Source organism: Balaenoptera acutorostrata, chromosome 20, assembly GCF_949987535.1.
Source record: "Balaenoptera acutorostrata chromosome 20, mBalAcu1.1, whole genome shotgun sequence".
Lineage (NCBI taxonomy): Eukaryota > Metazoa > Chordata > Mammalia > Artiodactyla > Balaenopteridae > Balaenoptera > Balaenoptera acutorostrata.
Genome location: NC_080083.1, coordinates 8493318 through 8516882, shown reverse-complemented (window position 1 = coordinate 8516882; position 23565 = coordinate 8493318). Strand labels below are relative to the sequence as shown.

Here is a 23565-nt window from a genome sequence, read left to right as displayed (position 1 = left end):
GTGCCTCTTCGGCACCTCTACCTGGGGTGGCCTAGACACCCATGGCTTCGTATTGGCTGCCAGGCCCCACACCTGAAGTGCTCACATGCCACCTGGTGGCAGTTGGACAGAATCCTCCATCCTCGCATAGACTAGAACCTGCACGGATTCCCAGAGCAGGCCAGCGTTTCCTCACTGCCCCCTTCCTGATTTATCGCACACCACAGGCAGGCTACCTACCCCTAATAGCTTTCTAGACAGAAAAGAGGGCCTAGGTGTTTTGTACTCCGTGAAGGATTCTATTGGAGTTCAAGGTCCTGGCCCCGTGAGAGGCCAGTGGGACGCAGCACTTCTTTCATCATGAGCTCCTCTCCCATTGGAAGGGATTTTTTTGCATGAATTAAGCTTTGTCCCTGCTTGTGTCACACGCTCACCCCTGAACCAATCTCAGTAGCCAGGGAAGAGGAAATGTGCTGACTGGCTGCTTCTGGGCCGTACATCCCCCCCAGAATGGGCCATGTGGACCTAGAATGATGGAAGGGCAGGCCCCCAAAAGAAAACTCGGTGCTGGTACCCAAAGAGGGGGAATGGGTGGGGAACTGGTTAAGACTCTTGCCATCCACTCCTCCACCTGCTCAGAAACCTCAGTGCCTGTTCTGCCCTGTCCGGTTGCCCGTGGGGTGTCCTCTACATGTTCCTCCAGCCTCATACCCCTCTTTTCATATCAGCTAAGCTTCCCTCTCACAGTTCTCCGGATGGGCCTACTCTCCTCTTCACTGTTTCTCCACTTCCATGGTCTCCCCACATGGTCACCCATGCCTTGCCTCTTGGCCTGGCCAAACTTTACCTGATTTTCCTAACAACCAGGTGAGTGACGTAAGGAGGACTGAAGGAGGGTCGAAGCCACCTGATGTGGAGGTAAATGGGTGAGATAAAAAGACCTAAGGACTCCTCCAACCTTCCAGCAAAGAATCTTTGGGCAAAATCAAGACCAACCACATTGAAGCTTCTGGGGCTACTTTATTAATCATTTTTATTTTTAAAATGTTTATTTATTTTTTGGCTGCACCTCACAGCTTGCAGGATCTCAGTTCCCCAACCAGGGATTGAACCCAGGCCACGGCAGTGCAAGCCCAGAATCCTAACCACTAGGCCACCAGGGAACTCCCCTTAATCATTTTTAAATTGAAAGTATTTTGTTTTGTTTTTCACAAAGATGTTTACTGCAGCATTAATTGTAATGCCAAAAACTGGAAGCTGCCCAAATGCCCTGCACTCGAGAATAAATTATAGCGTTTAAGATTCTTTCAACAGTAAGTGACAGAAGCTCAGCTCAAACTAGCTTAAGCACAAAAGGGAGTTCAGTGGCTCCGGAAACTGAGCAGTCCAAGGGGCTTAAATGATGTCAGGCCCCCTCCATCTCTTGGTTCTGCTTCCCTCCGGTGTGGGGCTCATTTTCTCCCACTATTGACTAGTTTCCTCCATTGTGGGGAAAGGGAGGCCGAGACACAGATTGCTCCAGACTTATATTATTCCTGCTTTGTGACCTTGGAAGAAAGAGAAAGATGCCCTTTCCCAGAGACCCAGGGCAGGACATCCTGGCATGGGTGATTTGCTCATTGCTGGGCCAGTCTCTGTGGCCAGAGGAACGGGATCCTGTGATTGGCTGAATCTGGGTCTGGTGGCCAGGAGGAGGCTGCTGTGACTGACCGTCCCACCGGAAGCACATGGAGTGGGGTGGTGGATGAGAGTTTCCCAGAAGACTTTTACTGCTGTTACCAGGGTGACAAGATCTAGTTGATGCAATATTACACTCCAGGAAAAATTATAATTACCAAGTCGACGTATGTAGTAACATGGCAAATAGTTATGAAGCGGAAAACAGAATTGAAACTATGATGGCACGTTTGGAAGGTAGAAAAAGAGAAAACTTGCTTTGTCGGGGTGGTGGAAGAATGTATCATTATGTTAAAAATCTTCTGGGACTTCCCTGGTGGTGCAGTGGTTAAGGATCCACCTGCCAATGCAGGGGACACGGGTGGTTCGAGCTCTGGTCTGGGAATATCCCAAATGCCATGGAGCGACTAAGCCCGTGCACCACAACTACTGAGCCCGAGTGCCGCAACTACTGAAGCCTGCGCACCTAGAGCCCGTGCTCTGCAACAAGAGAAGCCACCACAATGAGAAGCCCGCGCACCGCAATGAAGAGTAGCCCCCGCTCACTGCAACTAGAGAAAGCCTGTGCGCAGCAACGAAGACCCAACGCAGCCATAAATAAATTTATAAAAATAAATAAATAAATAAAATAAAAATCTTCAGTACCTTTGCAAAAATATTTGTACAATAAATAAAAGGGGGGCTTCCCTGGTGGCGCAGTGGTTGAGAATCTGCCTGCCAATGCAGGGGACACGGGTTCGAGCCCTGGTCTGGGAAGATCCCACATGCCGCGGAGCAACTGGGCCCGTGAGCCACAACTGCTGAGCCTGCGCGTCTGGAGCCCGTGCCCCGCAACGGGAGGGGCCGCGATAGTGAGAGGCCCGCGCACCGCGATGAAGAGTGGCCCCCGCTTGCCGCAACTAGAGAAAGCCCTCGCACAGAAACGAAGACCCAACACAGCTAAAAATAAATAAATAAATAAATAAAGTAACTATTAAAATAAATAAATAAATAAATAAAAGGTGTTTGTGCAAAAATAATCTGGCACATATCACATGATACGATTTTCAGAGCTCAGTTTCTTTTCGGAATGAGATGAGGCATAAATAGACGGTGATTTGTATAGATCTGAAATGTCATGCTTTTCATCTTTGTGGTTCCTTTGAGCAGGGGGCCCAATGGAACCTCTTTGTCAGGAGTGTTAGAACATTCTCAGTGTAGCTCCAGCGAACTTTAGTTCCCCAAAACATGCTACCTGCCTTTGGGAGTAGAGGAAGTCTCTCCCCACCAGGCAGGCAGGTGAAAAGCCTTCAGGTGGGTCTCTGATAAGGACAGAGAGACAAGGAAATAAGCTCAGACGAGCCAGGAAGGACAGGTAAAGGTGCACGGGCGGCCCAGCCCACCTAATTCCTCTTTTTGTGCCCATACCCCCATGCAGAGCTGGGGTGGTTCATGTAGTACCAAGTGCCAACATGTCTGCAGCCAACAGCCAGCACTTTGGGGTTAGTTATCTTTTTGTTTATTTATTTTTCTTTTTGGCCGTGCTGTGTAGCTTGCAGGATCTTCCTTCCCCAACCAGGGATGGAACCCGTGCCCTAGGCAGTGAAAGCGTGGAGTCCTAACCACTGGACCGCCAGGGAAGTCCCAGTTATCTTTTTAAATGTTATTTTTGTAAGTAGTAAAACTAATACAGACATTCCTATTTTAGTAAAAACATAAAACAGGATTTGTTTGGCTACACACATGTATCTAGCTTTCTTGATAGGGTCTCTGAGGCACTCTTGTAGAGATTTACTCTCCCTGGAAGCCGAAAAGGATCTAGAGGTGAGGGCTGGGAGATTGGATGTCTGGTCCTGGGGGTGGTGTGTGTGTGTGTGTGTGTGTGTGTGTGTGTGTGTGTGAGAGAGAGAGAGAGAGAGATGGGAAACTGGTGGGATCAACAGAATTATGGAAATGGTCTGTAGGAAAGGAGAGCCAGGGGAGTAGTGAGTGGGCTGTGGGGAGGATTCAGCTCAATTTGTTCAATTCCTCAAAATATTAAGCACCTCTTATTATGTGCCTGAACTTGTTCCAGAATTTTAGGGTATATCAGTGAACAAAACAGATAAAGATCACGCCTCCAGGAAGCTTACTTTCTTCTTTTTAAAATGTCATCATTTATTTATTGATAGGAAGCTTACTTTCTAATGTGTATATAGCTATAAACATACTATGTCAATTTAATAGTAATACACTATATGCTATGTTATAAGGCATGATTGCTATGGGAAAAAAGGCAGGTCAGGAATTTGGTGTGACGCAATTTTAAAGAGTGGTAGGGCAGCCTCACTGAGAAGGTGATATTTGAGAAATGAGGTGAGGGACTCTTTCATGGGGAAGTCTTGGGAAGGGGGTCTCCAGGCAGAAGACACAGCCAGTGCAAAGGCCCTGGGGCAGGAATGTGCCTAAGAGGAGAGGTTTAGGTTCATTGTTGGACCTTGTCTTTTACTCTGGACTTTGTCTTTTACTCTGAGGAAAAATGAGTTAAAACATATGTTTTATCCCAGTTTTCTGGCTTTTCGTCTTAGCGTCTTGTTTGGAGTGTGTGTGTGTGTGTGTGTACGTGAGAAAGTCTGGCAAAAGCAGGCACCTGGGCGTGGGCAAAGGCCCCCTGAGTTCCTAACTGCCCTTGCATCTTCCTCTCATTACCCTACTTCCCAGGCTGGGGTGTGGCTCATTCCGCCCCCTCAGTTGTTTTTATGACACACTCTGAGCCCTGGGAACTCAGCTCTTCAATCACAGAGCAAATTAGAGGTGAGAGGGACCCCTGCCCACTGCCCCCGCCCCCAGGGGTACTGACTCCCAGCCAATCAACATCACAGCCTCCCAGGGGGACAGGGAGAGTCAGGGGCTAGGACCCTGAGAGACAGGGACTGAGAATGGGGAGCAGGCAGCGGGCCCAGCAAAGGGCATATCCACCTGGGGTGCACCGAGATATCACACCGACCCCTTGGTCCACTACACACACACACTCTCCTGACACAATGGGCGGGTGGGGCTGAGGAACTGGCTTCCTCTGCGGAGATCTCAATCTGGGCCCTCAGTTCCCGCCCCAGAAACACAGGAACAGACCATCAGAGACCTGGCCCCGCGTTCCTTGCTCCAAGGGGCAGGCAGGACGGGCTGAAAATAGAAACCGCTTCCAAAAAGATAAAGGTAAATTTAGGGAGGGGGAAACCGGGATGGGTGGTGGGGTCCCTTGGTGTGAAATAATGGGCTGACTCACCCCCAGGGGGCAGGTTGGATGCGAAAGGGACAGGCTGTCATGCGAGGTGTGGAAGAGATGGTCAGACACGCCGTCGAGGGACGCACACCGCATCCCTCAGCGATCCAGAGGTGTCTGGAGCCCACGCCCTCCCGCCAGCCCAGCCGGTGCCATTGCCACCCTGCCCTCACCCCCACCCCTGTCCACCGCCGGCCGCTGTCCACACAGCAATGCGGACCCAGGACAGAACGTGCACATACAACGTGCACAAACAGCCCACTCTCCACGGCTGAGTTTCATCCTCTCCCCAGACTCTGTTATCCTCCGAAACCCGGCATTCGGGGTCCCTCACATCTTCCAGAGCCCCAGTGTGCGCATGTAGAGTGTGGTGTGGTTTGTGGCGGGGGGGTGTCCGGTTGGGAGGAGGATCCGATTCCTGTTTCCTGCCCCTACTCACTCGGCCCCGGGAGGTGACCGAGAGTGGAGAGGCCTCGAGGGTGAGTGCTTGGGCCGAGTACCTGGATCCCTGCGAGAGGCCTGAGTGGGGGGCGGGGGGAGGAAATTAGGGCAGGTACCTGAGGGGGGCAGGGATCTCTGAGGGGGGCAAGGCTGGGGAGGAGCTGGCCAGCTGGCGAGGCTACTGCCCGGGGTCACCTAAGGAGCTTCCTGCCAGAACACAGAGGCCATTGAGCTGCAAGACTCCCAGTCTACAGCTCCCAGCCCCCACCCTACATCATTTCTCAAAAACCAATCTGGGGCCTGGAGGGATCTGACTCTCCTGCTGACTCCACAGGGGGTTTTGGGGGCGCCAGGTCTCCCAGCCCGGACCTTGCTGCCTTCTCAGGATTACAGCGCCTTCCCGCCGGGAGGAAGTGAGCCCAGGTCCCAGCGTCTTGGCCCCATTGGTCCTCACCTTTAGTCTGGCCTCCTGACCACCCTCTAGGCATCCTGGCAGGACCCAGGCTTCCGCCGGGGCCTCTCTCCGGGACCAGGTGGGGGGCTGGGAGACAGGCAGGGATGAGGATGGGGCAGGAGAGACCATGCCGGGGCCTCCTGGGCTCTTGGGGTCAGAGGCTCCAGGAATCTTCATGGCAGGAAAAGGAGACTAAAAATAATCCGGAAAGGGAGAGTCCCGAGAGAGGAACTGGGAAATGGGGGTGGAGGGCCCGCTGGAGCAGGGAAATAGTGATGCATCCCTCACGGCCCAGGCACAGGCGGGCGCGCAGGCAGACGCACACCGCACATACGCCCCACACGACAGCACGGAACACACACACCCTTGCAGCCCCATCTCACACAGCACACCACACACACTGTGTACTCCACTCTCCCACTGCACACTCGCATATGACAGATACACTCTGAAACACAGCATCCAACACCCCATTCATGTAGCACTAGAAACACACCATGTCCACTCACGCTTAAACCACACACACAAACCTCCACAGCACACACTACAGACACAAAACACAATAAATCAGGTAGACACATAGCGGCTCTACCAGCACACCCCATTTCCCTTTCTGATCCAGTTCTCTTGTACCCCTCCCCCAGCCTGGGTCTCTACCCAGGTGCCCCAACTCTGGCCTCACTGTCTCCTCTGGCCTGATTGGGGCAGCAGAGGCTGAAAGACAGAGCGCAATGGAGGCTGGGGGTGCCAGGGAGGGTTCAGAGTCCTCAGGGAATGGAATAAGGAGCGGTGAGAGGTAGAGGGAGAAGACAGTGGAAATGGGAAGAGAGGAAGTGTACCCGCCTTCCCTCCTGACTCTGAAATCTTGGCTCATTTACTTGCAAACATTTCTGCTCACGGCCTCGGTCTACTCGTGGGCACTAAGGGTCTCTCTTTCTGCCCCTCTTCCTCAGGGGATGACTCCAGCAGTGTACCCCACTCCTTGGAAGAGCTCAGAGGAAGATGTCAGCTCAGTCTCTTCCTGCAGCAACACCCCCTACTCAGAAGCCCCCTCGGATCATCCGGCCGCGCCCCCCTTCTCGCCCCCGGGCTGCCCAGTCCCCGGGGGCCCACCACAACGGCTCCTCTCCACAAGAGCCTCCCCTCACTGCCAACGAGGCGCCAAGCCTGATGTGCACCCCCATCTTCTGGGAGCCCCCAGCCCCGTCCCTCAAGCCCCCAGCCCTTCTGCCCCCGTCAGCTTCTAAAGCCAGCCTCGACTCCCAGACTTCCCCAGACTCGCCTTCCGGCACCCCCAGCCCAGTGTCCCGGCGCTCCATCTCCCCAGAACCTGCTCTCCGGTCTCCAGTGCCCCCACCCAAACCCTCCGGGTCACCCCGAACAGCTCTGCCCCCGCTCCACTCGACCCGGGCCCCTGGCCAGGATGGCTCTGCCTCGGCCACAGGCACCGTGCGGAGACTGGCTGGCAGGTTCGAGTGGGGGGCTGAAGGCAGGGTCCAGGCTCCAGATGCCCTGGAGCCGGGTCCTCCAGGGGGACTGGATGTGAATGGGGAGAGAGAGACCGCCCAGGGCATCCTCGCTGGGAGTGGGTCCCAGGAGAACGGCACTCCAGGTAAGCCCAGGCTGGCTCAATCCAGCTCCTCTTCTTTGTTTTCAGGCCTTTAAGATTGGGTACTTTAAGGGGTTACTCTTTTTTTTTTTTTTTAAAGAAATTCACGTTCTTTTATTTATTTATTTATTTATTTATTTATTTATTTATTTATTTATTTATGACTGTGTTGGGTCTTCGTTTCTGTGCGAGGGCTTTCTCTAGTTGTGGCAAGTGGGGACCACTCTTCATCGCGGTGCGCGGGCCTCTCACTATCGCGGCCCCTCCCGTTGCGGGGCACAGGCTCCAGACGCGCAGGCTCAGTAATTGTGGCTCACGGGCCCAGTTGCTCCGTGGCATGTGGGATTTTCCCAGACCAGGGCTCGAACCCGTGTCCCCTGCATTGGCAGGCAGATTCTCAACCACTGCGCCACCAGGGAAGCCCTAAGGGGTTACTTTTTAAAAACTGGATTCCATGTTTGGAAAATCTGGTTTTCAGATTTCTGGGGGTTTGAAGAGAGTCAGGGTAGAGGTGATAGATGCCTAGAGCTGACCTCCATGTTCCTGAGGCTGGGCAGGTTAAGGGGAGGGAGGAGGCCTGGGGAGAGTGAGTGTCCTAAGGATGCCCCTGTCTCCCACAGATGCTGCGCTGGCCTGCCCTCCCTGCTGCCCTTGTGTCTGCCACGTGGCCCGGCCCGGCCTGGAGCTCCGATGGGTGCCACTGGGGGGCTATGAGGACGGCCCCAGGGCCCTCTGCCGGGCCTCCCCACTGCGGACCTCCCGCTCCCGCCCCAGCCCTCCAAGCCAGCCCCCAGTCGTCCTCACGTCCTACCGCTCCACTGCCGAGCGCAAACTCCTGCCACCCCTCAAGCCCCCCAAACCAACTCGGGTCAGACAGGACGTCACCAGCTCTGGGGACGCCCCACAGCCAGATCTCGATCTGCCCTCTGAAGATGGAATCCAAACAGGTACAGGGCCCCTGGGGAGTGGACCTCTGGGCTGGGAAGGGGCCTCTGGGCTCCACGGGGTGGAGGTGAAGCATTCTGAACACCAACTCACTAAAACCCCCAGCAGGCCCTGGGCTTCTTGTTCCTCTGCCAGCTGCTGCTCTGGGACTGACTGGAGTTGTAGTTTTTATAGTAACAGTCTCTGCTGGGCGGGAGTCAGGAGTCCTGGGCTGGGGATCCTGGAGGCTTGCTCTCTTCTCTCTGGATTCTCTCTCTAGGGGACAGTCCCGATGGCGCCCCTCAGAACAATCCTCCAGCCACCATGGAGGGCAGGTACCGAACACTCCCACCCTTATTCCTACCTGAGAGCAGACTAACCTACGGGTCCACCTGAATCCCACCCCCACAAGTGTGGAGTGAAGAAGGCCTAGGCCTCTAGGGACAAGCGGTGCCGGTTTCTAAGCCCAGCTCTGTCCCTTATCAGCTGTGTGACCTTATACAAGTCACTTAACCTTTCTGGGTCTCAGCCTCCTCACCTGTGAAATGGGGGTAAACATACCAAGTACTTCATAAAGTTGTTGGGGTCGGATATTGGTGACGAGCCAGGGCCATAATAAACCATTTTAGTTCCCCCACTTTGAGCTTCTATCGAAATTATTGTCTGTGAATCCATGTATCAACCAGGAACATCTCTCCTGTGTTATCTGGGCCTGTTAATCGTTTCACCACCATTATCAGAGTTAATCTGAGGCCATCCATTTATTCAACAAACATTTACTGGAGTTTATTCTCCCGGGCTTTTACTTTGGGTGAAAGGGTGCATGGTGGTGCTGATGACCGGAACAGGGCGGGGAGGTATAAGAGCTGGGTTTGCCCAGGTTGAGTTGTACCGAGGCACCCACAGGACATTCCAGACAATGGTCATTCCGTGAGAGCCCTGGAGATGGAGGCTTGGAAGTCTCCGGTGCACAGTAGCTGAGACTGCAGGAATGGCTGGGGCGCACTTAGTACAGGGCGTCACATACAACAGGCACATAAAACGACCCGGGGTTTGTTCACAGTCCCTGCACACAACCTGCATGCAGGTCGTGCACCCCCTTACACTGTCACGTGAGGAGCACCCCCTGGAGGTGTGCGCCGGCGGTGGTTCTGATGCAACCCCATCCCTCTCTCTTTCCACAGGGAGGACGAGGAGCTGGAGGAGCTGAAGGAGCAAAACTGGGAGCTGCCCCTGCAGGATGGTGAGGGCCTCCGGCCCCGGGGGGTCCCTGCTGAGACCATCCAGCAGTGGGCGAGGGTTCCAGGGCACTGGACTTCGCTGATGTGAGACATCTGCTCTCCAGAGCCCCTGTACCAGACCTATCGCGCAGCCGTGCTGTCAGAGGAGCTGTGGGGGGTCAGTGAGGATGGGGGACCCTCTTCAGCAAATCCTGGGGAAGCTCCCCCCTTCGCCCGGCCCCCCGGGCCTCGCAACACGCTGTGGCAGGAGCTTCCGGCTGTGCGAGCCAGCGGCCTCCTGGACACCCTCAGCCCCCAGGAGAGGCGCATGCAGGAGGTGGACGCACCTGGGGTCCGGGGGGCGGGGCGGCGCGGGGGGGGGCGGGGGTAGGAGCCTGGGACCCGGCGCCTGGGCTGCGTGGGAGCTGGGCTTTCCACTCCCGCCCTGCTCTTCCTCCTCAGAGCCTGTTCGAGGTGGTGACATCCGAGGCCTCGTACCTGCGCTCCCTGCGGCTGCTGACCGACACCTTTGTGCTGAGCCAGGCGCTCCGGGACACGCTCACCCCCCGGGATCACCACACCCTCTTCTCCAACGTGCAGCGCGTCCAGGGAGTCAGTGAGCGGTCAGTGGGGCCGCCACCCCTCCGCAAAGCGGGCCTCGGGAGGAGGCACTCCTCAGCTCTCTCCTGTCCCCGGGCCTCCCCTGCAGGGCCCACTTAGTGCCCAGCTCGTCCCTCGAGAAGTCGGGACACCTGGCTCTCTGCCCCGCTCCATTGCTTGTCGCCCACTCCCCCAGGTTTCTAGGGAAGTTACTGTCCCGTGTGCGCTCTTCCCCCCACATCAGCGACCTGTGCGACGTGGTGCACGCCCACGCCGTGGGGCCTTTCTCCGTGTACGTGGATTACGTGCGGAACCAGCAGTATCAGGAGGAGACGTACAGCCGCCTGATGTGAGCGTCCCAGGGGCGGGGCCATGTCACCAGTGCTGGCGGGAGATGGGGAGCAGGGTCGGGGTCCAGGCCGGGGCAGGTGGCGGGGAGATCGGGGCTTCGAGGCAGACGCCAGCCTGCGCCTGCTTCTACAGGGACACGAACGTGCGCTTCTCCGCGGAGCTGCGGCGGCTGCAGAGCCTCCCCAAGTGCCAGCGGCTCCCGCTGCCGTCCTTCCTGCTGCTGCCCTTTCAGCGCATCACGCGGCTCCGCATGCTGCTGCAGGTAGCCGTCCTGGCTTGGGCCCTTTTCGGCCCCACCAACCCCGTTGGAGAACTCTCCGCAGGGGCCGCCTGCCCCGCCATCACCATTTCCCACCCCACCACAAACACAAGAATCCCCTAAGTCAGGACTCCTAATCGGGGCCTCTCCATCCAGGACCCACCAAACCCTACCTGGAGCTACCCAAACGTTTCAAGGAGCCGTCTGGGTGCAGGAAAAGAGCCTCTGGCTAGACACCTGAATTCTAGATTTACCTCTGCCACTAACTGGCTGAGCGACCTTGGGCAAGTCCCTTTCTCTCTCCAGGTCTCAGGGGGAATGTGGTGAGTGGTCTTTTAGGTCCTCTCAGTCCTGTCTTTGACCGTATGCCTTCCCAGTGGGGTGGTATCACCCTCAAGGAGGCAAAAACTCGTTCTTTGGGGGGCAAAAAAATCTTCAATATTCCAATGGTTTGTGGTACTCCAAAGGGCCAGGGTGTATAAATAGATATACAGTATATTTGTGGTATTAAAATTTGATGGGGGTGGGGGGAACAATTAGGGAAAAAATGTCTAAAAAGACTCCTTAGTGGGTTGATACTGAAAAAAGGGGTGAGAAACACTCTTCTGTTGCAGAGTAGAAACTTCTCCCTAAACTAGGTTGCCTGATGTGGGGATCTCAATGTGAAGAGTCCCCAACTAGATCATCAGTGCCCTTGTCTTATTCAGCTTTATACATCCCCAGTGTAGACAACAACAACATAATAATAATGATGATATTAATCATAATAGCTAAACAACTCTTGGGTGTCTGTTCTAGGCATGGTTCTAAGTGCAATACGCTTGTTTAACCTTACCAACAACTATGTGAGGGTAGGAACTATTATTGACCCCACTTTATAGATGAGGAAACTGAGGCTCAGAGAGGTTAAATAACTTGCCACAGGTCACACAGATAATAATTGATGGAGACAAACTTTAAATCCAGGCACTCTTAACCCCACGCTATATTGTTTGTACTAATAGCTGTGGTTAATAATTATTAAAATAATAGCAACCCTCTTTTCAGCATTTACTATGTCCCAAAGACTATGCTAAGTACTTTACGTATATTTGCTTGCAGAATCCTCACAACAATGCTAATGGTATGGAAGGTGGGAGTTATCCCCATTTTACAGATGGGGTAACTGAGACTCAGAGAGGTAACCTGACTTGCTCAGGGTTATGCAGACAGCGAGTGGTGAGGCTGGTCCCCCAGCCCTGTGAACCCCCAAATGCCAAGCCAGGCAGGGTCCTCTGAGCTGCAGCCCCTCTGAATCCCAGAGCCACAGAGCAGGGGCCCAATTACCCTTCTTCCTCGTCCCCAGAATATCCTGCGCCAGACAGAGGAGGGGTCCAGCCGCCAGGAGAATGCCCAGAAGGCTCTGGGTGCTGTCAGCAAGGTTGGAGGGGGATGCTGGGGCTGGAGGAAGTGAGGAGGCGGTAGGGAGGGATGGAAGGGGTGGAAGGGAGTAGGGGTGGGTGACTTGGCTCCCCTTACCCAGATCATTGAGCGGTGCAGCGCCGAGGTGGGGCGCATGAAGCAGACAGAGGAGCTGATCCGGCTCACGCAGAGGCTGCGCTTCCACAAAGTCAAGGTTAGATCCTGCCCAGGCTCCCTGCTTCCCTTTCCCCGCGGTGCTGGTGCTGCAGGGAAGTCAGAGCCTCCCCCCTGCTTCCTCACAGGCCCTGCCCCTGGTCTCCTGGTCCAGGCGCCTGGAGTTGCAGGGGGAGCTGACTGAGTTAGGATGCAGGAGGGGGGGTGTGCTCTTCGCCTCCCGCCCCCGCTTCACCCCCCTCTGCCTGCTGCTCTTCAGTGACCTGCTGCTCATCACTCAGCCCAAGAGGTGGGTCTCAGGGAGGGAGGAAGCCCAGGCAGGATTCCCGCTGGACCTCTGCTCTCCCTCTGAACTTCCTCTTCCCTGGGCAGTGGGCAGCGGCTACAGGTTCTGGACTATGCCCATCGCTCCCTGGTCCAGGCCCAGCAGGTCCCGGACCCATCTGGACCACCTACGTTCCGCCTCTCCCTTCTCAGCAACCACCAGGGCCGTCCCACCCACCGGCTACTCCAAGCTTCATCCCTGTGAGTTGTGTCTCCTTCAGAAAACACCCTGGGGACCCTCACTTGACCTCTCCGAGTCCACCACCCTCCTCCCTAATCTCTCTCCTCCGAAGCCCCTGCCTAACTAACCCCCAGGAGGATCTCCCGGGCCAACTGTGACCCTTCCCTATATTCCCACCAGATCAGACATGCAGCGCTGGCTGGGAGCCTTCCCTACCCCAGGCCCCCTTCCCTGCTCCCCGGGCACCATCTATGAGGACTGTGGTGAGTGTTCCCTAGAAGGGAGGAGGGAAGGAAAAGTGAGTCTTCAGGGGAATATGGAGAGAAGCTAAAAAGAGTCTGGATCCCACTGTAATGTCACCCGCCCCGACCAGACTGTTCCCAGGAACTCTGTTCAGAGACTTCCACACCTGCCAAGACTGAGGGACGGAATCTGGAGTCCAGGGCTCCCCACAAGCACCTACACAAGAGCCCCGAAGGTGAGAGATTCTTTTACTTATTCATTCAATAAATATTTATTAAGCACCTATGAGGTGCCACTCGCTGTTCTCGGCACCAGTAAACCAAACACGTAGATATGCCTGCCCTGCTAGACTATACATTCTAGTGGAGGAGAAACAATAAAGAATAAACGAGATAAATAAGTAACATATATACAATGGAATATTACTCAGCCATAAAAAGAAACGAAATTGAGTTATTTGTAGTGAGGTGGATGGACCTAGAGTCTGTCATTACAGAGTGAAGTAAGTCAGAAGAGAAAAACAAATACCGTATGCTAACGCATATATATGGAATCTAAAAAAAAAAAAAAAAAGGTTCTGACAAACCTAGGGGCAGGCCAGGAATAAAGACGCAGAGAATGGACTTGAGGACACGGGGAGGGGGAAGGGTAAGCTGGGACGAAGTGAGAGAGTGGCATGGACATATGTACACTACCACATGTAAAATAGATAGCTAGTAGGAAGATCAGCTCGGTGCTTTGTGACCACCTAGAGGGGTGGGATAGGGAGGGTGGGAGGGAGACGCAAGAGGGAGGAGATATGGGGATATATATATACATAGAGCTGATTCACTTTGTTATACAGCAGAAACTAACACCACATGGTAAAGCAATTATACTCCAATAAAGATGTTAAAAAAAAAAGATAAATAAGTAATTTATACTGTCTGAAGGTGGTAAGTGCTGTGGGAAAATGAAAGTGAAGCAGAGTCAAGGGGGTCAGGAGTCCCGGGGTTGGGTAGGCTTACATGTTTAAGTAGGGAGGTCGAGGGGGACCTTGTTGAGGAGGCACCGTGTGAGCAGTGACTTGGTGGAGGTGAGGAATTTAGGCACGTGGTGTCTGGGGGAAGAGTGTCCCAGAGGGAGGCAGGAGTCAGGCTGGTGTGTTTGAGGAGCAGTAAGGAAGCCAGTGTGGCTAGAGGGAGTGAGGAAAACGGGGAGAAGCAGATGACATCATAGGGGTAACGGGGACCAGATCACGTGGGTCCTCGTAGGTTCCTGTAAGGAGTCTGGCTCTCACTCTGAGTGAGATGAGCAGTCATCGCAGGGCTTGACAGAGGAGGGAGCCCGATCCTCTTTTCTTTTTTTTTCTTTAACTTTTTATTTTATATTGGGGTATAGCCGATTAACAATGTTGTGATAGTTTCAGGTGCACAGCAAAGCAACTCAGCCATACATATACCTGTATCCCTTCTCCCCCGAACTCCCCTCCCGTCCAGGCTGCCACATAACACTGAGCAGAAGGACCCCGACCCTCTTTGATGATGATGTTTCCTCCACCTCTAATGGCCTTTTTACCAATTCTCCAAGGCTTCTCCACTAATCCCCGCACCCGCCATGACCTTCAGGCATTAGACCCCACTGGGCCTCCTCTCCGTCCTGACCTGCCCCCTGCCCCGGTCCCACTTAGGCCCTTGTCTCTCTTTCCCCAGGCTGGCTGAAGGGGCTTCCTGGGGCCTTCCCTGCGCAGTTGGTGTGTGAAGTCACGGGGGAACACGAAAGGAGGAAGCACCTTCGTCAGCACCAGAGGCTCCTGGAGGCTGTTGGGCCCTCTTCAGGCTCCCCCAGTGCCCCCCAACCCTAATGCAGGCCGGGGGGGCGGGGGGGCGGCACAAGTTGGGACAGCGGGCAGCCTGGCACAGAGGAGACGAAGCCCATCCATCCATTGGATTTGCTGTCAGTGGAAACGCTACCTCAGTGGCAACCAATAGGGACCCAGCTTCAAGACTGGGCAGCCAATGAAAACAGGGCCGTCTGAGCCCACGCATGAGGGAGAATGAAGATGGCTTGAGTGGATTGCCAGTGGAGACAGAGGCTCAGTGCAGAGTGGCCAGTGGGTGCTGAGCTGGCTGAGCCTCTGGCCAGTGAGTATCCCTGCTATGCTCACAGCCAAGAAAGCGAAGCTAGGGCAGTGCAGCTAAAAGAGGGCTGCACTGGAGATAAAGTCCTAGGATAAAACAGCCAGCAGCAGGGACACATCCAGCCAAAGAAGATGGTGATCTGGGTCCAAGAGACCAGTAGGAACCCTGCTTGGTGCTATAGCAACGACCGTCTTGCCGTTTGAGTCTGAGAAGTATTAGATTCCATTCCTGGGGTGCCTCCTGTGTCCTCTTAAGCCACTTCCTCTCTTCTAGAAGAATCTGGAGTGTGTGTCTCAGAGAATCTGTGTGTGTGCGCCTATGTCTGTATATGTATCAAGGAAGGTGATTCTGCTGAACATGATGATGTGTGTGGTGTTGCCCCCTTCCCAGATGATTGAATCCTCTATTTCTCCCCTCACTCCCCATTTTTCCTATTAGTCTCCTCAAGAAAGACACTAGGTCTGAGCTCCAGAGGAGAATGTGCTGGGTGTGGTTGGCAGGCAGAGGCCAGAGCTGGGGATGAGAGGCCTGGGTTCTGGGTCTCTTGAAGGCCAGGGTCCCATGACAGTTGGGGGATGATATTGTGGAGCGGCCAAGCAGCCTGGCAGAGGAGTCCAAGGGGCTGAAGATGGCCAGTAACTGGGGTCCGAGGTCTCCTGAAGCCTGCAGGCCCTTCTCCTTGCCCAAAGCTTGGCCTCCATAATCCCTGCCTGCAGATCCTCCAACCTGAACAATAACCAGCCATTCAGCCTCAGCCTCGGGCTTCAGACTGGCTCTGGGTCCCAGGGTTGAGTGAAGAAACAGGAACTGTGGATCTCGGGCCAGCTGAGCCTCTAGGGCTTTCTTGTCTTCATCCTGGTCCTTTCACAGAAACACTGGGCCAAGCAGTGGGGAGAGAACAGAGAACCAGCATTACTGCCTAATCCCACCCAGAGCATCTGCTTCCAGATGAGAAACTGCCCCCGCACAATGCCAGAAGGAGGTGAGGAATGGAGACAGAGCGGAGCAGACAGCTGCTGGCAATTGGGGTCCCGGGCCTGGCACAAGGTCGTCCCTGAGCTGAGCCATCACACCTTCCCTTCAGCTCATGCATGGCAACTTGCCCAGGACAGAAACCGCCACGCCGACCACTGGAGGTGCAAGGACTCTGGGAGACTGAGAGGGAGAAAGGCACTGGCATTTGGCATGTCTATGACTTTGGAGATTCACCTAGCACAGTGCCTGACATATGAGAAACCCTCAATAAATGGTGGAGCTGCATTGAGGCTCTCCAGGGAGCATGTGCTTAAAGGAGCAGTGGTTTCCAAATGTGACTTTATTAGGGGGGAGGGGCTGGTTGAAAAGGGATCCTTTGAGAGCAGGGGTCAGCTCTGCTGGGAACTGGGGCTTGGAGACCAGGTGCAAGGTGTGTTGGCGCACTCATAGCTCCTGAGGGATCTATGGCGGTGTGATGAGAGGAGGGTTGCAGATGCTGAAGCAGAGAGCTGCTGCAGGTTGGGGAAGAGGACAGGCAGAGCCAGATATGGATGGGGCTCTGGCAGGGGATGAAGATGCAGCAAGAAGGACACAAAGGGCAATCAGTCAGCAATAAAGATCCTTTACTGACCAGCCAAGCATCTCTGTGTCTAATTCATTTCAATTCTACACCTATTTATTGAGTGCCTTCCATGTGCCAGGCACTCTTCTAGGATCTGGGGACACAGAGATGAAACAGACAAAGGCCTTGACCTCAAGAAGCCTACATTCTGAGGGAGCAGGTGGGAGGAAGTTACTAAGTAAACAAGTTAGTAAGTAAGAAAAGATCAGGTAGCAGTGAATGCTATGAAGAAAATATAGCAAAGGCTATGATACAGAGTGCCGTGTGTGTGTGTGTGTGTGTGTGTGTGTGTGTGTGTGTGTGTGTGTGTGTGTGTGTGTGTGTGTGTGTGTGTGTGTGTGTGTGTGTGTGTGTGTGTGTGTGTGTGTGTGTGTGTGTGTGGCTTTGGGGAAGACCCTGGAGGAGGTAACATTGAGCTGAGACCCAAATGACAAGAAGGGAGCATCTGGGAAGATCTGGGCAGAGAGCACTCTAGGGGTGGTCGCAAGGGGATTGAAGTCCAGAAAGAGAAGGCAGCGGTCATGGGGAGGGAGCTGGCCTACGGGCTCCTTCCTTTCCTGGTGCGGGAGTTCCTCCACACAAACTCCCCTCTTCCTCTGACATAGTCAGAGACAGACAGACACACATCCAGAGGCAGACACAAAGCTGCACATGTGCCCCATATATGTTCGTCTCAACTCCTCACTCCCTCCCTGAGTCCTGCCACTAAAGGAAGCCTCCAGGCTCCAAGTCAGAGGTTCTAATATTGGGATGATGGGGAGATGGAGACCAGTGAAGAATTGTTTGGGGGAAGTAAAGACAAAATACAACCGCATGTTCCAAAGAGACGGAAAGACAGGGAGGGAAGGGGACTGTCATGTTTCTGTTATCTCAGAGGCCCCTTTCCATTTTGGGGTGACCTGAGTGTGTGTGTGTGGTCCTGGAGGGGTCTGCATTCTGCAGGCCTGTCGGAGAGGGTAGAGGGGCATGAAAGAGGCAGATGTGAGGGAACGAGGACCACCAGCAGCACGGAGAAAGTGGATGGGAGAAGGAATGGGGCCCTGGTAAGAAAGAGAAAATGGAATAATGGATGGTGGGGGCGGGGGAAGGTATGGGACGTCCCTGGCGGTCCAGAGGTTGAGAGTCCACGCTTCCACTGCCGGGAGCGTGGGTTTGATCCCTGGTTGGGGAACTAAGATCCAGCATGCCTTGCAACGTGGCCAAAAAAAAAAAAAAAAAAAAAAAGGGAGGGGGTACAGGTGGCAGTAAGTCACTTAGTATTAGTTCCCCTAAGTTCTCTCCCTCCCTTTCCTGAACACCCTCTGCCAGGCATCAACTTCTCTGTGTACAGCCTCCTCCTGATGTCCATCATCCTCTCCATCCTGTGTGGCTCCTCCCCTTTCTTGCCCCTCTGGCTGCCTTCTGCAATTTCCTTGTAGGTGTGGCATGAGGACCCAGCATGAGGACCCATGGGAGGAGAAGTGTCTCTCAATGCTGCCCTGTCTGGCATTCCAGGCATGGTGGTGTTACTAACATCCCAGGTGGTAGAGAGGTACACTGACTGGCTTGGGGCATCCTGGAGCTGCCATTGCCCCATTCCTTCATATTCTATCATTCTGGGGAGGTGGAAGAAACAAACATTTTCACAGGCTTAGGAAAGGCTCACGTGTGTCTCAGACCTGGCGGAGGTGAATGGAGAGACAGACTGGGGAAGCTGGGCTCTTGTTGCGAGGCTTTCTCTGAATCAGTATGTGCTCTCTCCACTCACAGCCCTGCTCCTCATATTTGTGGCCTCCATATTTGGGGAGTCGACGATAATGCTGATAGAATAGGGCTCCGACCTCCCTTTGCGCTGGCCCTTCTATGGGCTCTGGGTCAACATCCTTGTGGCCATTATTGCAGGTGAGGCTGGTTGCAATCATGACCTCAAGCAACAGGTGTTTGAGAGGAGCCCGCTTCTCCCCACAGCCTGCTCATTAGCGTTCTCTCCTCTCCTTTTAGCCCCACCGACCCCTCCAGCCCACTTCCTGCGATCCATTCCACAGCCCTTCAGCCTGGCTCTCTGTCCATCCCTGAAAGCTTTTCTCTCTCCCTTCTTCCTCGCAGGGCTCGCATCTCGTCAGCTACAGTGGTATCTGCTGGTTCCTGTTCTCCGTGTTGGCCAGTCGCCCAGGCAGGCATAGCATCCCGGTGCAGGAGTACCTCTCCTCCAACAGCGTCTCCAGCGAACTCCCGGAGGCCGCCCCGTCCTGGCTCCCCAGTACGCCCTCCCCAAACTACCCGCTCTCCACCCTCCAGCGGCCCGAGAGCGCCCCAGGCCAGAACAAGGGAAGCAGAGGGGCAGAACTCCTCGAGGATTCACTGGGACCCAACCCGGACTCCCCTCACCCCGGGGCGTGGCCAGGACCCTCCATGGCCCCGCCCCCGGGATTGGCCCCGCCTCCAGGCCGAGCTCCGCCTCTCCCCGTGAGGCTGAGCTCTCACTCTACCTGCGGTGGACCCAGACCTATTGGACGAGGAGAGTTTCCCGCACCCGGCCTTAGCAGGACATCTGGCCAGCCTCGGTCTCCTGCTTTCGCCCCCACGGAGGAATCCTCACGAAGTTGAGGCGCAAGCTCTTCGTCTGCAGTCAACCGCACGCCGCCGCCCTCTCCCCGCGCTGACCCACCGAACTCTTGCTGTCGCCCCGCCTTCCCAGGGCAGGCGTTTAGCAGATTATCAACTTCGGACCCTACTGGTCACCTAGGCGCTTAGCTCCCGAGCATGGGAGGCCGGGGTGGCATTTTCCATCGGTCCCTGCACGCACCTCTGTCACTGGGAACTCAGCCTTGCCTTGATGCTTTTCCAGATTCACAAAGGGAGGCAACCTTGAGTTTAACCGACTCTAAACCAAGAATGCATAGAGGCAGCCTGTCTGTGTCCTTCAGTTTATTGCCCAGGCCACAGAACTACCCTGAGCCCTGGTCCAGAGAGCTCAGAAGCATTTTCTCTTGGGGAGGAAACCGATTCATTTCTGAAAATGTGTTTTCTATTCATATTTGGGGTGAGAAGAAACAAAGTAGGCTGAGAAGAGGTGAGAATCAGAGAGAAGTGCTGACAGGTGTTGGGGAAATGTCAATTAAAACCAATAAACATTTCCTGAATCTCAGCTAAGTGCCCAAATCAAAAGGAGGATGGAATGGAGAAAGAGGAAGACAAAGTGGGTTAGAGAGAGAGGGAGAGAGAAGAAACGTAGGAGGGAGGGCTTGTAATGCAGAGGTCAGATTCTGGCCTGCAAAGGCAAAGAGGCCTTGGATTCAGGAGCAGGACCAGAGACTGATTTTCCATAAAGCTAATATTGCTGATTTTTTTTCCAGGATGCTTTGAATATACCAAAAACTCTCGAGTGAGACTGTCCAGATTCAAATGCTGGCTCTACCACTTATTAGGTCTGTAACCTTAGCCCTGGTTCGATCCCTGGTGGGGGAAGATCCCACATGCCGCGGAGCAACTAAGCCCGTGCGCCACAACTACTGAGCCTGCGCTCTAGAGCCCGAGAGCCACAACTACTGAGCCCGCGTGCCACAACTACTGAAGCCCTCACGCCTAGAGCCTGTGCTCCGCAACAAGAGAAGCCACTGCAATGAGAAGCCCGTGCACCACAACGAAGAGTAGCCCCCACTCACCGCAACTAGAGAAAACCTGCACACAGCAACAAAGACCCAACGCGGCCAAAAATAAATAAATAAATAATAAATTAATTAAAAAAAGAAAAATTAGAAACTGATCGTTTGTTTTCCGAAGTGTCTGTACCATTTTACATTCCCACAAACGATGTATGAGAGTTCTGGTTGGTATCCTGCTCTGTGTCTTGGCCAGTACTTGGTATTGTCAGTTTTGTTGTTTTTGTTTTGCGTGCCGGTCTATTAGGTGTGTGGTGCTATCTCACTGTGGTTTTAATTTGTGTTTCCCTAATGACTAATGATGCTGAGTATCTTTTCATGTGCTTATTGGCCATTCACATATCTTCTTTGGTGAAGTGTCTGTTCAAATATCTTGGCCTTTTAAAAACTGGGTGGGTAAAAAAAAAAAAAAATGGGTGGGTTTATTTTCTTATTATTGTGTTTTAAGAGTTCTTTAAATATTCTAGATATTAGTCCTTTATCAGGTATGTGATTTGAAAATATTTTCTCCCAGTCTGTGGCTTATATTTTCATTCTTCTAACTGCATTTTCCCAAGAGCAGAAATTCTTTATTTTGCAGTCATTTAAAAAAAAAATTTATTTATTTACTTATTTGGCTGTGCTGGGTCTTAGTTGCAGCATGTGGGATCTTCATTGTGGCACATGGAATCTTTAGTTGCGGCATGCGGGATCTAAGTCCCTGACCAGGGATCAAACCCAGGCCCCCTGCATTGGGAGCATGGAGTCTTAGACACAGGACCACCAAGGAAGTCCCTGCAGTCACTTCTTGCTTTGTTTTAAGCAGCCATTTTTTTCTTCCTACTTCTGTTTAGTTGGTATACAGAAGGCAGTGGAATGTCCCACAGGGGCAGAACCAAGCAAGCAGGACACACACTGGCAAGTGGGTCTGCCCATCATTCTCCCATGTGCCCAAAGCCTCAAGGTCAAAGGGCATCCTGGGAGGAGAGTGGACCTAGCAACCCAGATCTTTTACAGTCTCATTCTTTACTCAGTGTGTTACCCTTGAGCTGGCAGCATGGGCACCACCTGGGAGCCTGTCCGAAGTGTGGCGTCCGCATTTTAATGAGATGCCCAGGCCAGGAGTACACACATTAGAGTTTGAGGAACACCAGCAACGACAGGCCCACATGAAGGAAGGATGCATATTTCATAGATGTGAAAGGGAGGGAACATTGCAGCCACTGAAATGAATTCTGGCCACTGAAATGTCCTAGCAATGCCATGGGTCTGGGAGCTCACCACAAAGGAGATTCATGCTGGTGTTTGTACCAGGATGAGCTGGCCTGGGGTAGGACTGTTTCTGAGTGTAATGCAGGTAGCAAAGCATGTCCACGTGGACAGTCAAGGAGTGACCAATAAGCCTGTGTTCTCGAGTCCATGTTCTAAGCCCAAGTCCATGTTCTCCAGGTCGGCTTTGCCCATGGGCACTGAGAGGCTATTGTCTCCTAAGCATGTCTAAGCACCCGCTCTTACGGATGGAACAGTGGGGCACCTTCCTTCTCAGAAAGCTCCCAGCCTTGCACTCCATTCTGACTGCATCTCTGTACCTGTGTGAGCAAGTGATCATTATTTGCTGACTGCTCAGCTTCCTTTCTTTTGGGGAACGATCCCTCCCCAAATCCATGTGGTTCTGGTGGGCTGTCAGTCAAGGCATCCAGGCCAATCAGACTCTTGGGATTTGGAACCCTGCCCAGGAATAGACAAGGATGGAGGTCTGGGGGGAACTGGGGGGAAACAGCGGGAAGAGAGACCAGCTCATGCTAATGATACGTCCATGCTCCCCTGGTCTCTGTTTAGTTCTAGGCCTGGGTGTTCTGCTTCCCCCTGATCTGTGTTTATTCAGTATCGCCTCAATACATTCCTTTTTTCTGTACTTCGTCTGGGTTCGCGCTTGCAACCAAAGAACTCTCACTGATACAAAACCTTACAAGATAATTGGCCAGGACTTCCCTGCGGTCCAGTGGTTAAGATTCTGTGCTTCCACTGCAGGGGGTATGGGTTCGATCCCTGGTAGGGAAAGATCACTCGTGTTTCGCGGTGCAGCCAAGAAATAATTTAATTTAATTTAATTTAATTTAATTTAAAAGAAAAAGATAATTGGCTAGCACTGCTGCTAGCCCATAAGGGGTCTTTGTGCCTTTAACCTTGTGGTTAAAAGGCAGCCCTTCTGAATAGATGTAGGGGTAGTTGACTTGGCAGAGAACAGCACCTTTATGAGATACAGAACAAAGCGCCTCTTCCTCCAGGCCACTGGAGCCCCCTTGGCGGGGCATGGCTTGTTGAGCAGAATGCTGACTGGAGTTCAGTTCTCACTCAACTCCTTTGCTGCGTGCTCTTGTGCAGTGCCCATCCTGCACAACCTTACGTGGAGACTCTGTTGTCAGGTCGCCCACATTTCCCTTTGGCTCTTTCTCTTCCTTCCGCCTTCTAGTTTACCTCTTCTAGGCTTTTACTGTGGCAACATCAAGGCTGATAACAGCTATGTTTACTTTCATAGCTGTAGTTAAGTTTTCCGTGCTTTGTCCATCTGTTGATTCAAAAATTGAAACTCAATGAAGAGTGTTTACCTTACATACTGTGACTGTATAAATATCTTTCATTGCAGAGCTAGTAATCACTAACATTATATTTCCTTTCTTGAGGAAATGCTGTTGGACTACTTTTAATTACCTTTTGAAAAAGAATATTTGGTACACTCACAGGGTTATATGAAATATATGTTAGTTATAAATGATTCGAGTATAATGAATACCCGTGTACCTATCACCCAACTCAGGAACAAATTACGTATTGCCAATAACATGTTATGTACCAGTGTAACCCTCCCTGTCCCATTTCCCTGTCTCCCCTGAGAAATAGCCACGATTCGATATTTCATGATTATCATTCCAGTGCTTTTTAAAACATGCCATGCAGTCATAAGAGTATGTATGCTTCAACAATGTTTTGCTTAGTTGTGCTTGTTTATGAGCTCTATAAAAATGGAATCATATTTATGGTACAGTCTTCTGGGAGTTACATTCTTCAGGAAACCTATTTCCAAGATTCTTCCATATTGTTTTGTGTTACTGTTAGAACGGCTTACTGTGATTAAACACTTTTAGGAAC

The 23565-nt window shown here is 53.1% G+C and overlaps 1 protein-coding gene across 6 annotated transcripts; it reads left to right on the top strand.

Moving 5' to 3' along the window:
- The first annotated feature begins 4745 nt into the window (after positions 1-4745).
- Positions 4746-15267, top strand: ARHGEF15 (Rho guanine nucleotide exchange factor 15). 6 transcript variants are annotated; one of them, XM_057536713.1, is made up of 16 exons: positions 4746-4830; positions 6746-7404; positions 8022-8348; positions 8606-8660; positions 9510-9568; positions 9671-9723; positions 10008-10168; positions 10342-10494; positions 10629-10758; positions 12101-12175; positions 12278-12370; positions 12459-12619; positions 12703-12855; positions 13016-13098; positions 13209-13313; positions 14770-15267. In XM_057536713.1, the coding sequence occupies exons 2-16, from the start codon at positions 6795-6797 to the stop codon at positions 14919-14921; spliced, it is 2370 nt and encodes a 789-aa protein (XP_057392696.1). In that variant the 5' UTR covers positions 4746-4830; positions 6746-6794; the 3' UTR covers positions 14922-15267. The 6 variants fall into 6 exon arrangements, 5 of the variants coding, with proteins under 5 accessions (XP_057392696.1, XP_057392695.1, XP_057392692.1 ...); XM_057536712.1 differs by having other exon boundaries at positions 9671-9882; positions 10390-10494; XM_057536709.1 differs by having other exon boundaries at positions 9671-9882.
- The last annotated feature ends 8298 nt before the right edge of the window (positions 15268-23565 follow it).